The sequence below is a fragment of the Trichoplusia ni genome, chromosome 3 (genome assembly GCF_003590095.1).
Source record: "Trichoplusia ni isolate ovarian cell line Hi5 chromosome 3, tn1, whole genome shotgun sequence".
NCBI classification, from domain to species: Eukaryota; Metazoa; Arthropoda; class Insecta; order Lepidoptera; family Noctuidae; genus Trichoplusia; species Trichoplusia ni.
The window spans coordinates 2,605,731-2,622,985 of record NC_039480.1 but is presented as its reverse complement, the minus strand read 5'-3'; the positions used below and the strand labels follow the sequence as shown (position 1 = coordinate 2,622,985).

The 17,255-nt window shown below is 38.3% G+C and overlaps 1 protein-coding gene across 1 annotated transcript; it reads left to right on the top strand.

Moving 5' to 3' along the window:
- The first annotated feature begins 806 nt into the window (after positions 1-806).
- Positions 807-16,324, top strand: LOC113508871. The gene is made up of 8 exons (XM_026892030.1): positions 807-2,036; positions 3,078-3,380; positions 4,105-4,288; positions 6,734-6,837; positions 8,316-8,471; positions 13,856-14,038; positions 14,626-15,390; positions 16,125-16,324. Exons 1-8 carry the CDS (start codon positions 1,148-1,150, stop codon positions 16,214-16,216), a joined length of 2,676 nt encoding a protein of 891 aa, XP_026747831.1. The 5' UTR covers positions 807-1,147; the 3' UTR covers positions 16,217-16,324.
- The last annotated feature ends 931 nt before the right edge of the window (positions 16,325-17,255 follow it).

Genomic DNA, 17,255 nt, shown 5'->3' with positions numbered 1-17,255 from the left:
ACACTTTTATTGTCAATAAAACTTCAATAAAAACATTTGGTTCCAAATGTCAAACTTAAAAAAAAACCTAGTTGTGTTGTTTACTTGAATTAAATACGATTTTAATAATATTATAAATATAAATAGCAATAATAATCAATTAAGAGTGTCCTTGAATAAACAAATTAAATAATAATTAATAATAAAAGCAACAAGAGCCAATCAGTTCGTTTTTAATTAACCGAGCAAATTTTAAAGAAAAATAATAAAATCTTTTTGTTTTTTTTTTCAGTGTTATTTTTTAATTTTTCATAATAAAGAAATATTTTTAACAGTCATTTAAAATGATAACTAGCTCGAAATTTACTGTGCGATGATTAAGTTGAAACCCGCGTAAATCTTTCGTTAAATGATTCATTAAACTGTGATAAATAAAGTAATTAATTTTAATAATGACAATTAAGTAATAATGAATTAATTCTTAATTAAAAATAATTACAATGTTGCTTCTATTCAGTTTATTTATTCAATTTAGCAAGGCGTTAACAGATGGTAAGTTTATGTAAAGATTTGTGTGACTACATGTGTTTGATTTTTAAATATATACACACTTAAGTGTGTTTATCAGTTGTCTTGATATCATAGATTGCCTAGTTTAGGAGCAGAAAGCCGTGTATTAAAATTATAACTGATTTAAGACACTGAATGTTCACAAAGATGGCTACAATGATAATTATACATTTTTTTGAAACAATTGTGCTCCTTTAGAAATGCCCGTTTCCGTTGCTTAATATCCGACATTTATTTTTTATGATCAGTTACAAAGATACGTCGTCTGTGAAAGTTTCAACTGGTCTAGCTATCATGTTTCATGTGACTGTATGTCATGAAACATGATAGATCAGACCGACGGACATACAGCGGAGCCTTAGTAATTTAGGAGGCTTTTTTTCAAACTTGGGAGCAAAACCAAAACAATTTCATCATAAGAAGTCTATATCGTTTAAACCTCTTCTCATTTCCAGAAGCAAACCACCCTATATCAGAACAGCTCCACAAATCTCTTCTCAAGGTCAACGCCTTTCTAGAAGATGTCCAACAGAAAATAAGGAACCAGAGAGAGAATTTAAGAAGCGTAGATTACCAGCAACAGACGGAACAAGAATATATGGACTATACCATCACCGACTTCTGGTGGCGAGGACCACCTGCCACAGGGACCATTACACCAAGAACCTCATTCCTACCGATGCCAGATTTTTCAGGAATATTCGTCACACCATCACAATCGTACAGCTTCGAACCTGAAATTATAACAACCGAGTTTAAAGTTATACGTGACAGTCCATCACCGAGGACCTACCCCAAAGGATTCACTCCATCTTTCACCTTCGAAGAGACACTAGATTATGGTACGACCCACTTAAGCTCGTATCAGCCACGGCAGCCAGGGCCTGGGGTTTACTTAGGACCTTCAGGAGAAATGCCGTTGACTCCGGACACGACCTTCATCCCCACCAGGAATACTAAGACAACTCCTTATCACAGAGCAAAATTGACCTTGAAGTCAAGCACAAAAAAGCCCATCGTCTACGTTACTCTACCAACTACACAAGAACCAGAACATTTCAATACAGATAAAGAAGCTAATATTAATGGAGGTGCAATCACAGATACAGCAATAAGTTATACTGAGGTTAATACTAACGATCCTCCTTATGAACAGGGACCTTTACCGCCAGAACAACACCATGATGTTACGCCTGGTCTTAACACGAACGACCCCCAATTCCAACCGGGACCATTCCCACCGGGACCACTGCCCCTGGATGAGGACAAAGCGTATCTAACCCCGATAGCTATGAATACGACGAAGCATCCGCATACTCTGCACCCTAACATTAGTAAATTTGTTCAGGAATGGTTGTTTGAGAAAATTAATGCATCAGAATTCAACCCTGAATTAGTGAATTTATCAATTTTCAATCCGTCGCTATCTACGTGGATATTCTATCATCCTGAAATTCATTCGTATACGCCTATTTTTGATACAACCAGTAAGTATAGAAACTTTGAGTTTGTAGACCCCTTTTTTTTTTAGGCGGGGGAATCCTCATGGACACCCACTCCCGCGGGGGAGGAAATGGGTAGTGTCAGACTCTTACTGACTAAACCTGAACCGCCGTGCTACGTCATCAGCGTTTTTGTGTCGGTGTATGGCAATGCGTTGCAATCCTTCATACACCGACCGCGGGCTTCCACCGGCCAGTAATGTGGGCCGGTAGGTCACTTTCTTGTGTTGTGTGGAGGCCGACGTGTAAAGAGCGTCGACCTCCTCGCCTCATATTGGGGCCGCATCCATAGCACCGAATTTGGCCCCCCGCCGTGGGTAATATACTCGGACGACAGACAACCCCGTGCCGTCGCCCAGAACCCTAGTTGGGCTGGGAGAGCGCGCTCATGCGCGGCTCTGCGCGGCCCCTCTCGACGTGAGTTTGTAGATCCCTAGTCTAAATGGTTATGTGGTGTTCGGAATCATTTGATCTTATTTTTAAAGTTAATAGTACAAAATTAGCAACAGAACAATGATATAACATCGTTCAAGTGCGAGTCGGATAAGCGACATTGTGGTTTCTGTACGAAAAGGCTAAAGTTCGGTGACAAATTAAATTTTTGTGTACAAAATTTAATTTGGGTATAACACCCACATTTTTGTTTCATTTGTTACTCAACAACTTCATATATATTAACTAGGAAAAAAACACCGGTGAAAATTTCAAATTTTTTGCCGTCACGGTTCATGATATACAGCCTGGTGGCAGACAAGTGGTACGAAACCTTAAAAACCAATTAATATATGAATACTCTATACAAAACCGAGAAGACTTACAAGTATACAGATTTAATACAACATCAATACAAATAATACAATGTAAAAATTGAAACCTTAAACAGAACAGAATTCGAACTTTGCGACGTTACAATGAACAAATTCTAAGTCTCGGACAATGACCCTTAGAGGTTAAAATTTCTCCATTGTATTAAACTTCCACACAACAAATTCCACATATATAAATAAAAACAAATCTCGCTTACAGCTGAGACAGAGCCTGAATACTTAAGCGAAACACCAATATACTTCACCCCCAACTATTCGGCCCCGGGAGTGGATCCAAGCGAACTGCAACGGGAAGGTATCATCAGCACACCGGACGGACCAACAGCCACTGGTATCCAAGAAGGAATGATAGTAGAAGATGCTCAAGGGTTCCCGAAGTTGGGCACGTCGCCAATTACAGAAGAGCCTCTGAGGACGACCATGGTTGATGGTAGACCAGCGAATATTCCTGAGGGAGTTGAGTTTTCTACTCCGTCTACTGCTGGCGATGTATTACAAGGCAGTGAGTAGCTTTCCCATTTTTGATAGATGCTTAGTTGAGTTTTGAGTGCACGTATAGCCGTCACAACCCTCGCGTAGCACAAGCATTTGTGTGATCCACGAATGCTTGTCATGAGTCTGGGTGTCTCGTGTATGTGACTTGATGTTTAAATTGATTGATTCAGTGTTTTCTTAGGTTTACGCGAATGTTAGACATTGAAATGAAACTACTTTTACGGATTTTATCGCGGTTTAATTTTAGATTTTAGTTCCCGACGTTTCGAAACCTTTGCAGGTATCATGGTCACTGGCAGACCATGATACCTGCATTTGATTGATTTAAATGTAAAATAATAAAAAAATCTACTATGAACGACTTGTCGCAGATTCAATCCTCGTGTAGGACAAGCATTTGGGTCTGGTTGGCTAGTGCAATATTGAATGCTGCTTCTAGAATATCTGTGAATACCCATTTCAAGAAATGAGGAATTTAGGGAATGCTGCATTAATGAGATTCCCATTTCTCATAGCCTTGTTTTAAAGAAAAACTATAGAAAGTGTTTAAAAGTCATACTTTTATTTAAATAAACGCAACAATCGTCATTTCGAGTTCGTCAACAAGAAAATTTGTGAACTGACTTCAACGAAATCTTGTGACTCGAGTAAAAATACAACAGTCACATCACTCTCAAAAATTGATTCCAAAGAAGGATACAACACTAAGCAGTTAATTCTTTATCTTCTAGAAATAACCGAGGAGATTACGGAGGATCCTCTTAAACTCTACCTAGACGATATATACAGCGAAGCAGACCGGTTAGGAATGGGGTACATGAGCGTCTTCCTTGTACGAATAACGAAGCTAGTCGCCACGGCGAAGAAGGAGCACATACAACCGGTTCTGATGCATACGGAGCATACACTTACGAGGTATTTATTGCAATTATTCCTACATGGATAGCCGAGTGGAGGTCACCACACCAAACCCACTGAGCACGGGTTAGTTCAATCCCCGCGTAGGACAATCATTTGTGTGATCCACGAATGCTTGTCCAGAGTCTGGGTGTCTTTGTGCATGTGACTTGAATATTTGTGAAACTCATGAGACAAGGATTAAATCTCTTAATAAGGGAGTGGTTTTTAAAGAAATGAATCTACCAATATGTCTTTAAATTAATATCATTATGGTTCAGGAAACCTGACAAAGAAATACACTTCTTCTACATCTGAGAAACCGTTAAACATAATTTTATATTCTAAGTCAACAGCATCGGGATCTTTCTGTGTTATATGAGCTATTAGATTCCTAAAGAGAAAGAAAGTCGTTAAGTCATTACAGTTGTGACGCAGTCTTACTATGTAATACTGTGTTTCAGTAACATGTGTTGTGTTGTCAGATAGACAATCAGTATTTGAGGAAAAAGTTTATATTGTATCATTTCGGAACCCATAACATCAGGAAATGAGCAGAAAAATACTTTGTCGGGATTATCATCATCGTCAGCCCCTATTCGTCACAGCTGGACATAGACCTCCAAAGCTGCAAGCCATCGAGATCTATCTGCGGCTTTATCCTGTATAATGTAGTCAAGTGATATACTCGTTGATCTACCAGATCAAAGGTCAAAGGTTTCTTTTCGAATTCATGTGCGTATTACAAAGTAATAATCACTCGCTAAAAACGGTGAAGGAAAACATGATGAGGCGCGACACACCTGAGAATGTTTCAAGTGTGTGTTGCGTCACGTCAGAGGACTGCGGGCGGGATACACTCTGACACCAGGGGGTACATCAACTGTATGATAAGAAGAGTTCATTTTAAATTACTTAAATAAGGTAGTTACACCCTTGTAATTTAATAAAAGTGAACTAGGTGCGAGTTTTCTAAGACATGTTCAATAAAAGTGGTGCCATTTAAAAATTATGGGGATTGAAAGTTTTGAAAGTCAGTTCAAGTTAAAAAACGGATTTTTTTTTTCGTCTGACTTTGTGTTGATCGTAAGGGAGTGTCAGACTCCTACTGACTAAAACCCACCTACGTTCCATCCTTTGCCCTTCGTGTACCGGGGCCACGATAACTGACAATCCCGCTGTCCTGGCAGGGTGTGTCCCTACCCTAACATTTTGGATAATTCCAGGTTTTATTACCAGGGGAGTTTGGCTTATCTCGGCTATCCCGTATTACACTATGTGATGGATTATGCGATAGGTATAACAGACGGGCTGCGATCACAAGCCAATGCAACCATGGAGAGAATACAGAGTGAGTGGAATAAAGGGAGAATAGAGATAATATAATATAATATTATGTTCCACAACTTACACACGACGCCATCTAGTCTCAAACTAATCAAAGCTTGTATTATGAGTACTAGACTACTGATAAACATACTTATATATTTCTAAATACATACATATTATAGATAGTCACGACCTCCGGTGTAGCTCCGGTGTATTTATACACTTTTATTCTATTTATTTTATTTTATTTATACCCTTTTATAAAAAATACTTGAGTAAATATAGAGTTCTATAAATGCTTGGCTTCATATTAACGTCTGTAAGAATGTCACTAGTACTTCTTCAATAAAGGCGCTCTTATTTCATGAATATATACGTTTTTTATACATAAACAAAATCAACTAACTCTGTAATTCACTGTCATTTTAAATCAGTCAACAAACCAAAGATCTCTTAAAGGAACCTCTCGGATGCGGGAAAGGGATGCCACTCTACATGGTGTGTATATCGCTGTCACGCTCACACGCAAACTGTCTGTCTATCTGACAGCACAACACATGTTACTGTAACACAGTATCACATAGTAAGACTGCGTCAGAACTGTAATGACTTAACGACCGTCTGATCAACGGTACATACAGATAATAGTTGTGAATGTAGATAATGTAACATCGCATTAGAATAGTAAACTTCAAATGTATATGAATGACATTCCTCTTCGACGTGACTTTGAATTGCGAGTTCAGCGGGAGATTCGATCCTTTCCTTACACCGAACCATACCAAGGTACCACAGTTCATCCAACGGCATCTGTGTCGTTAGCTGTCGATCGAGCGCAGTTCCAACTTGAGCCACTTCATTAATTGGCGCTAATGTTGAATTCCCGAGCGTCAAATCGAATAGCCAAGTATGTGGTGGATCCCCCCGTAGGACAAGCATTTGTGTGATCCACGAATGCTTGTCCTGAGTCTGGGTGTCTTTATGCATGTGACTTGAATGTTTGTGAAACCTCCCGAGACACAAGTAATAAATAATAGTATAGTGTCGTAGTAATATTTTAATGCGATGAAACATTGTCCAATTCTTTCCATTTGCGATGGAAAATTTTGAACGATATGTAACATTGGATTGCAGAATGTTTGACGATGCCCGTCTCGCGTATCTCGGACAGCCATTATTAAGAGTCACTATGAGTCTGGCAATTGGTATCGCAGCACCAGAATTAGATGAATTACAGAGTAAGTCGATTTTTAATCTTAAATCCCTACTAATATTATAAATGCGAAAGTAACCCTGTCTGTCTGTCTATCTGTCTGTTACGCTTTCACGTCTAAACCACTGAACTGATTTTAATGAAATTTGGTACAGATGTAGACTTGACCTTGAGAAAGAACATCGGATAGTTTTTATCCCGGACTTTTGAAGAGTTCTCTTGGAAACGCGATATAACCGACATCGACGCGGGCGAAGTCGCGGGCAACAGCTAGTATATTATAATGTCATAGTAACGTAAAAATTTTTAGACAAAGAGTATACTATATTTTCATCTACTCTGATCTAGTGACATTTCTACAAATAAAGAGTAGTTTAATAACCGTAATCACATACGACACTTGGTTTAATGACACTGTTTTATACAATGACACTTTAAGCTACGGGTCCACGACGAACGTATTTTTTGGTAGAGTAAATTCAGTTTCGATATAGAGTTGTCGGGTCAATGTAAAAATTCACATTTCTACACTGTCTCGGGTCTGGGTGTTTGTGGTACCTTCGTTGTATCTGAATTCCATAAAACAGGTGCTTTGGCAACTTACTTTGGGTTCAGTACAATGTCTGTGATGTTGTCTGCATTTATTTATTTTCTAGCTGTTGCCCGCGACTTCGTCCCTGTGGGTAGAAGCTATAAGTTATGATTTATACCTTTCCCTGTTTTTTTTCACATTTTCCATTGTATCTTCGCTCCTATTAGTCGCAGCGTGATGGTTTATAGCCTAAAGCCTTCCTCGATGAATGGTCTATTCAACACAAAAAGAATTGTTCAATTTGGACCAGCAGTTCCTGAAATTAGCGCGTTCAAACAGACAAACAAACAAACAAACTCTTCAGCTCTATATATTAGTATAGATATAGATTATTTAGTTTATAATGTTATTATTTGAACTTTTGTCCTTTCAATGTGCCAGTGTAAGGTGTGAGTGATGTTCGTAATTCAATACTAATAGGAAAGATTTGAACTCTCGGTCATTAACCTCGGTAACATATGAAGAGTCTGATGCGTTAAACCAGGAGTCGTGTCTGGGGTTATTTTTCTTCTATATTTGAAATTAAATGAAACCATTCATACCGTGAGTAAAGTCACATGTATTTTAATTTTGTATTCCACCAGTCAGTTGGCCTGTTAATAATAAGAGCTTTACCGAAAGCCGTGGGATCTCTTTCAAATTAATGTCTTTCTTTAACGGACGAAGGCGGAGGACCAGGTTTCGTGGCTCATCTTGGGGCAGGCCTATGCCCAGCAATGAACCTCGATAGGCTGAATTGAAGAAGAATGTATCATATGATTTTGAATTATCTAGAACTAATAATACAAGCTTTGCTTAATGTAGGTCTAGATGTAAGTCTGTTTATATGTCTATCTGCCTTAGTAGCCTGAAAATCAAATCGTTAATCAAAAAAAGAATTCTAACATTTACAACATTACCTATTTCCCCAGGTTACGCCAGCATGGTGTACTTCATGTTGCTAAACAGGAAGAAGACCGGCGCGGTCGATGTGAACTCCATCATGGACTACGCTGATACCCTGTACACCGATGAGGATGGGGAGTCACTCTTCATGGCCTTGAAGCAATTTGAGGACTTCCCAAACAGTTAGTATTAGAGTATTGTGAGTTAAATGATTGAGGATACGTAGGAATGGGTTCAAGAAAATCAAACCGTTTGATAAATAAGATTGAGGGCACTCACAAAATTTGTTTGGCCTCCTACAAATTCATGACCTTATTCTGCATCTGTTTTTATTTTTTTGTAGCGACAACAGAAAATATATAATCTGTAAAAATTTTAACTGTATTACTACACTAGTTATGTATTATTACACTAGCTTATCACGGTTCTGAGATATAAGCTAGTGACAGACGGACCGACAGTGACCGACAGACCAGTTTTTAAGTAATAGGGTACTCTTTGGGTAGGGAACCCAAAAAAATTACTATGGGAAATTGGTATTCATAAGTAGTGAATACCAAACTTAAGATATAAGGACTACCGAGATATAAACAAAAACATTTCAATATTAATAATTTACCGACCGCCGGGCACTCGCCGCTCGGTCGCTTCCTCACCGCTTCATCCGCAACGCACCTCCCCGCCCCGCACCCGCGCACCCGCGCGCCCTGTACGGTGCATCGCGGCGACGACGACTGCAACGGCCGCGCCAATCGTAATACTATCGCGCTTTGTTTACATTTTTTGAGAGTCAGCAGTGCGCTAGACGGGTGGAAGGATTTTTATCATGGATTTGACTTGCAGTGGATGTGAATCTGAAATTTGCTCTACCGACCAATACATGAAGTGTTCGAGTTGTAAAAAGTACTATGATCTTGTCTGCCTCAACATTCCAGTACAAAATTTTAAAATTTACAAGCCAGAAAACAAAGAAAGCTGGAACTGTCCAAGTTGTCTGTGCTCGCTACCCAAAAGCGACAACTCACGTTTCTCAGTAGGAATTGCTAGCCAGCCACCTATTAAGACCATGCTAAGCAACAATTGCGAAAACGTAAACATGAAACGTGGTAGTCGAGTAAAAACTACAGAACAAGAATCCACTACCACAGACACTTCTCTTCTTTTATCGGAAATACGGCTACTACGACAAGAGGTCAGTGACCTTAAACAGCAAAACACTGACATTGGATTGAAGTTGTCCAATTTCTCTGATGCACTAAACCAGAAGCTTGAAGATTTTGAGAAAAAAATGTGTGCGAAGGACGAAGAAATAATTTTGCTAAAAAGTTCAATATTGCAACTAGAACATAAACTAAATCTTTCAGAGCAAGAAACCATGAAAACGGAGCTAGAAATTACAAAGAGAGACGTCCGCTTACCTCGGACGACATTGTTAAAGGAACATCCTCTAAGATATACATTAACGAACGGCTGACAAAGACTAACAGGACATTATTTCGTGAAGTACGGTTGCGAGCAGAGATTTATAAGTTTCGCTTCTGCTGGGTACGAAACGGAACTATTTACGTACGCAAAGCGGAGAAGCAAGCATCTATCCCCATCCGGACACCGATTGATCTGGATGAAAAAGTCGGCCCCCCTCAAAGTGCGGAAGCCTCTGCGGTCTAGTATAAATTTGCTGTTTCTTATCTTTTTATGTTTTTGTTTTTGTAGACTCATTTATGACAATTGTTTTGTTTTCCTGTATTTACCATTCACTTATTCACCAAAAGCACTCGACTTACACGTCCCGTTTGTACACACACACACACTAACACACACACTATAACACATACCTATAAAGATGCTGGCATCAATGATAAATTATTATCAAAGGATGATTGGTCGTTCTTACTGAATAACTGTTACTCATTTAATTTTTTCCTTAAGGCTGTAAAGTCTAAAACTATAATCACTTTTATTATTTACCAAGTTCCTGACACAAAAATTAATATCAGATATAATAAACTCTCTCTATTATTAAAAATTTTAGATGACTCATTTACTATGTAATCAAATAGACAATAGTATTGAAATAGAGTGTCAGGAATTAGATAGAATTGAAAACTGCCGGAAAGTTTTGACTTCCAATTATAGCCTTAAGATGTTGACTTTTAACATTCGCAGTATACAGCACAACTTCAACATCTTTTGCATTGCACTTAAACGTCTCAACATCGCATATGATGTCATCGTTTTAACCGAATGCTGGCTAGCGAGTAGCCCAGTTATTGGCCAGATCCCGGGTTATACCTCATACTCTACGCAGAATAACCTCAACCAGTGTGGTGGTGTCGTTACTTACATCAAAGACTGTTGGAATGCAACTGTTTCAGAGCCTGCAATCCTGGACGCTGAATCACTATTAATAGAATTATCCAATCATATATCGCTAATCGCCATCTATCGCTCTCCTTCGTACAAACAACTGGATAACTTCTTCACTTCTCTTGATAAAGTACTTACTTCAGTAAACAGATACCCAACAATCATAGTTACCGGAGATATAAACATAAATATTTTATCCACGTCGGACACCACTTGTTCTGAATATACGTGCCTAATGTGTGAACATGGATTGAAAGCGGTCATCTCCAAACCAACCAGACTAGGCTCTTGCCTGGATCATATATTCCTTAAATCCAGAAATCAGTCAATTATGGGTCTTGTGTGCGATACTGACATCACTGATCATTGCATGGTAATGATGGGTTATAATATGCATACACCGTCGCGTAAAAAAAGTCAACACCGCACTGTCAATAAAACAAATATACCCGATTTACTAGAAGAACTTAAAAATTGTGACTGGAGTGGGGTAGAGGCTGCACCAGATGTAAACGTGGCTGTTAATGAATTTTACACAATATTAAACACTGCAGTTAAAAAACACACCGTTGTGAAGAAAATTAGCCGCTCTAAATATATTTGTAAGCCGTGGATTACACCTGGACTTATCAGATGTATGAATCATCGAGATAAACTTCATCTGGATTTAAGGAAACATCCGAATGACCAAACCAAGAAACTTATTTACACCCGATACAGAAACTTTTTCACCAATCTTGTACATACTCTAAAAGCTAACTACGACAGTCAAAAACTTGAAGACAGTGCTCACAATACCAAAGAGTTTTGGAAAACCATTAAAAATATCAGTGAAAACCCAAACAATAAAAATAACGCTTTAGATCTTCTTAAATCAAAGCCCACCGAACAAGATGCAATTAACAGCTGCAATAAATACTTCTCCTCTATCGGTAAAGATCTGGCCTGCAATATTCTTTCTGAAATTAAAGAAACGCAGGCATCATTAATTCCCAAATTAAAACTCGGTGAGCCAGCGAGCATTAACTTCTTCTTGCACCCTACTGACGCTATAGAAGTAAATAAAGTAATCTTAAATCTTAAAATTGACAGCGCCCCAGGAATTGATGGCTTTACACCAAAACTTATTAAAGAAATTAGAAGTGAAATAATAAACCCCTTAACCCATATTTTTAATCTTAGTATAAGTACGGGAACATTCCCTGACAAATGGAAAGAAGCTCTGGTTACACCAATATATAAAAATGGTTCGAAACAAGACCCTGCGAACTATAGACCAATATCACTACTGGGAATATTTTCCAAAATCCTTGAAAAGATTATAAACAAACGTCTTACCTCCTATCTTGAAATTAATAAGCTATTGTCCGATAAACAGTTTGGCTTCAGGCAAGGCAAATCCACCGAAGATGCAGTTAGTCTACTTACCAATCTTGTAACATCCCACCTGGACAATAATGAAAAGTGTATAGGTGTATTCCTGGATCCGGCAAAAGCATTTGATACCGTTGCCATACCCATACTACTAAAAAAGCTAGAGACGATAGGTATAAGGGGTTTGCCACTAAAATGGTTTGAGACCTACCTGACAGACAGACGACAAAGTGTAAAGGTGGAGGATTACGTCAGTAATCAAAAACATGTAGAATTCGGAGTCCCACAGGGTAGTGTCCTTGGCCCGACTCTGTTCATTATCTATATGAATGACATTCACTGTGTACTTAACCAAAATGCAGAAGTCATTTGTTATGCAGATGATACAGTGGTAATTTTCCGAAATAAAACATGGACTTCAGTATACGAAACTGCGCAAAGAAGTTTATCTAACATTAAAATTTGGCTGGACTTGAATCTGCTCTCGTTGAATATTAATAAAACTAACTACATCTGTTTTCACAAAACGCTTGCATCAGCATCAAACAATAGTTCCAAACTTAAAATCCATTCTTCAAATTGTAACCTAGATACCTGTTCCTGCGATGATATTAAAAACGTGAAATGTCTGAAGTATCTAGGAGTTATAATTGACCAGCGACTTTCATTTAAACCCCATATTGACCTGGTATCTAGGCGTGTCAGAGGGCTGGTTCACATAATGAAGCAGTTGCGTAATTCGGCCAACAAAAAAATCCTACACCTCGTGTATGTTTCGTTATGCGAATCAGTTATCTGTTACTGTATTACTGTTTGGGGTGGAGTGGGCACCACATCCATGATACAAATAGAACGTGCCCAACGCTCTGTACTAAAAGTCATGTATAAAAAACCGTTCGAATATCCTACTGTTAGTTTATACCATGAAGCGTCTGTGCTAAACGTCCGCCAGCTTTACATCCTTAAAATAGTCTTAAAAAGCCATAAAATTATTCTTCAGTCTTCAGTATATCCACAATTAATCAAACGACGAGTTTTCAGATGTCCAACAGTTAAAGTAAAAACTAGTTTCGCCCGGCATATGCAAGAATTTATGCTTCAATTTATATATAATAAAGTAGCATATCACACCCACATACACGCACCTTCACACACACACACACACACACACACCTGCACAACACACACACACACACCTGCACAACACACACTCCCACACACACAACACAAAACATATCCTTACTCATACACACACATACATTTACATCCTCAGATACACATACACATTGCATGGATACATATTTAAAATTCCTTATAATTTTCTTACCAGTGGTTGGATAACCTTGTTTATTTTCATTTTACGTTAGCTTTTTATTTTTCTGAATTTTTACTTCCTGTTTAGAATTTAAATAACTTAATCATTACGTATCGTACCGGAATTCCAAAGAAATAGCTGTAATTGTGAGATTCCAAGGTCTCCTCGAGACAGGCCCGACCTAGTGTGGAGACCGCAAGCAAAATTTCCTTTATTTTTAAATTGTTAACTACTAATGTATTGTTAGCAAATAAGAAGATGTATGGTACAATTTTACTGGCAAATAAATGATTATTATTATATATTATTATTATTAAAGCGTAGGAGTAGAAACACCTAAATTAAACTCAAAGAAATAGGAAGCTTCTTAAACAGGAAGAATTTTTTACTCATTAACTATAGTTGCAGCCGTAATTACTATTATCCGCTAATTAAATCAAAACCTTATTACTTAACCACCTGTCGCATTTATTAGTTATTTTATTCATGATTCCTTTTAATATATTTCAGCTACAATGCCAGGAAAAATGATTTGTGAGGTCCTCATCGAAGCTTTCATGGCGCCTCACAAACGTCTCAAAGGAACTGAGAGAGGGCAAAGATTAATAGACTCTGTTAATTTTGCATTAGAGTCTAGATTCCCGCACCTCAAGAATGTAAGGCGGCATTGGAATTTTCGGAGTATGAATAATGGTGAGAAATTAAATATTTAAAGAGTTGTGAAAGAACAGGTGACTTGTTTGTGGAAGTTTTTTAAATACTCTTGATTCTATGTTTGTAATTATAAAATAAAGTTCTTAGCTTTTAAACCTTCACGTGACTACCTCAACGGTGACGTCATTTTAACATGTGAAAAAGCCCACTCCACATTCCTCATAAGAACGGGTGCTCAAGACGACGCGCCCGTCTCCTTCTTGGCATTCTTGATATACCCACCCAATATTCAAATTTACAATAATAATATATGATTTACAATAAGAATCTCCAAATAACGTAACGTTCAACCACACGCTCTCTATCCTAGTTCAATATAAAAGCCACATCATCATCATCATCTTAGCCTATCGCCGTCCACTGCTGAACGTAGGCCTCTCCCAAAGAGCGCCAACCATCCCGGTCCTGGGCAGCCGCATCCATCCGCTGCCAGCCACCTTCTTCAAATCATCGATACATCGTGCCGCAAGGCGTCCTCCACTACGTTTGCCTAAACGTGGTCTTCACTCCAACACGTGTCTGCTCCATCGAAAGCCACATATCAACTTTCAGAAAAATAATTTCAGGTCCAAAATCACCAATCTCAAAAACATCCCACAAACAACGACACCACGGATTCAACAACCGGAAGGCATCATTACGAAGAAACAAGAACAACAACTCCGATACCACACATCGTCCACACAAACGAAGCAGAATTGTCAAAGACCCAACAGAGAAACTACACGATGAATATAACTACGAGAGGTTATTACGGAGGAATATGTACAAACCAAACAGTCTTGAGTTACAAAGTGAAAGAGACCGGACAGCGACGACGACCAACACACAAAAGAGATTCAATATCATAACACCAGGATACAACATGCAACCCGCAACGAAGTCAACGAAAAAAACGACAACAACGCCATGGGCTCAAACCTTCCCGCATTTAGAAATGAGGAGAACAACCGACTATTACTACGAATTAAAGAAAACAGGTTCGAAACCAGGCTATCGAACTGAGAGCAGAACGACAAATTTACATCAAAAGCCCAGCCAAATTTACAAGTCTAACGACAAAACCACAAGTGCAACGCGGAAAAAACGAAAGTTGGAGACAACAAAAAGACTTGATTATAGACGAAGGCATAAACATGAAAAGTCGTCGAAAGAGGTAAAGAATGATTTGTTAAGGATGATCGTTGAAGGGTCCAGTTACAGTGATGAAGAAGAGGCGCTCAAACTGAACCTGATAAGTGCCATGATACATGGGAACAGGACGTTTGAAAGGACGGAGATTAATGAGACCATGCTGAGAGCGTTCCTGAAGGAGCAGGAAGAGTTACAAGGTAATTTAATATAAAATAAATAATTAATAGATTTAGAAAATGTAAATCCATACGTTTTTAATTGTCACTCCATTGAAGTTTTATCAAAATCGGTCTGGTCAATTGCATGGTCATCGGGTTTGAAACTACTTTGAAACTTTCAGCCTGCTTGTCGGGAAGTGCCTCAAAATTGACTTGCAAACAAAAAAACAAGAAAGTGAGTGTATAAAAACGTGGCAAAATTGTCGTTTCACGTTAGTAGTTAATCTTCTCCGAAACTGCTTAAACTATTCTTGTGAAATTTTCGTGTGCATCGGGTAGGTTTGAGGATTGGATTTTTTTTTACCCCTGTGATGTGATGCTGGGTCAGCTGGTACCAATTGCTTGGTAAAAATTACTAACCCAGCCAGGAAGCGGTGTTGGGTGCTGCTGTGCTGTTTCTAGTTATTCTATTATATTACCACTGCCTTATTTAATGATATATAAAAACCCATACAATATAAAATTGATCTGAGGAACTCATTAGTGACATCTATTATCTTAAACACTCAACGATAAACTTAAACAACCTGATTAATGTAGTCAATACCCAATAGATGGCGTTATAAGTTTAATCGTAGTCGTGCTCTTCGCTTATTCTTTCAATTTGACGTCTACTCAAAAAGTTATCCCTAGAACGGACACTTCATAACAAATTTTTGGGTTGATCACTGTTCAACTGACTGACCCTATAAGTTTGTTTTTATATTTTCCAGGTATCCCAAGCGATGAAACTAATAGCTTGAACGACCCTCACAGTACTGATGGTAAAAAGAACACCTACCAAAAATATAAAATAGAATACTAACATTCAAATCAAACAGTTAGTCAGTCACCGCCCGAGCAGACTTATTGCAATCATGGCCCTAGATCAGGCCTAGAACTCTGCTATTTACAACGGCCAATGAATGAATGAAATTTGGCTTAAAATGTCAATTTTCGTATTCTCTTAAGCATTTTTCTACACAGTAATTGTAAATTCAGTACGGGACGGTACACTCAAGGTCAATATAATTAACTTCCAATGCTTGTATTGGCAAAATGCTTAAGAGAATAATTTCAAATCGAATTTACTCCAATTGCCGAAACTATTCGGATTCGACGGCCTTTGTAAAATAGCAGAATCGGGGCCCAGGGGTTAGCAACCGGTGGTCCGTAGACCATCAGTAGATATAGACAAACATCAGAAGCCAAGCCGTGGTTTTTGAATGATTGACCAATTACCACTGATTAAGACAACTCGCATATTAAGCACAAGCTTTCAACCGGATGAAATTACAGCCGTGGTTACTAACAAAACTTAGATTGAACTAGATATTTTTGGAAAATTGTTTTTTTTTAGGCTATCCGTACGAAGCCCTCAGAGTCACACTCGCATTTGTATTTTATTATACCTACAAGGTGATCCAGACTAACAAAAAAAAACTAAAAGTGGTTCTTATCACGAAAAGCTTGGGAACCCTTGGCCTAGATAAAGTAGCATCGCATTAGAATAGAAAACTTCAAATGTATGTGAATGACATTCCGTTTCGACAAGTGACGTGACTTTGACTTGTCAGTTCAATAGTATTTATCGGGCCCGCCCGACTAGTTTCGGACATAATGTGAGTCGATTTGCTCGTCCATCTATTTATATTGATGGTTAAGGACTCCAATTGGGTCCGAAAGTAGTCGTAATACGTGTGAGTAAACCGTTTGAAAATGAATAATAGAAGTCATTGTCATAGAGTCAAATAATTGATGGATTGCAAATTATGACAGGCACACGATTGAATATCATTTACAGAGGCCAATGAGTGTAATGTAATTTGTCATCATCATTGGCCTAGCCTTTTCCCAACTATGTT

Excerpts from the sequence above, each read along its gene's own strand:
- LOC113508871 (XM_026892030.1), top strand. The coding sequence starts at position 1,148 with ATGGACTATACCATCACCGACTTCTGGTGGCGAGGACCACCTGCCACA. Across the intron at positions 4,289-6,733 it reads ACGGAGCATACACTTACGAG|AATGTTTGACGATGCCCGTC; the intron begins GTATTTATTGCA and ends ATTGGATTGCAG. Across the intron at positions 8,472-13,855 it reads ATTTGAGGACTTCCCAAACA|CTACAATGCCAGGAAAAATG; the intron begins GTTAGTATTAGA and ends AATATATTTCAG.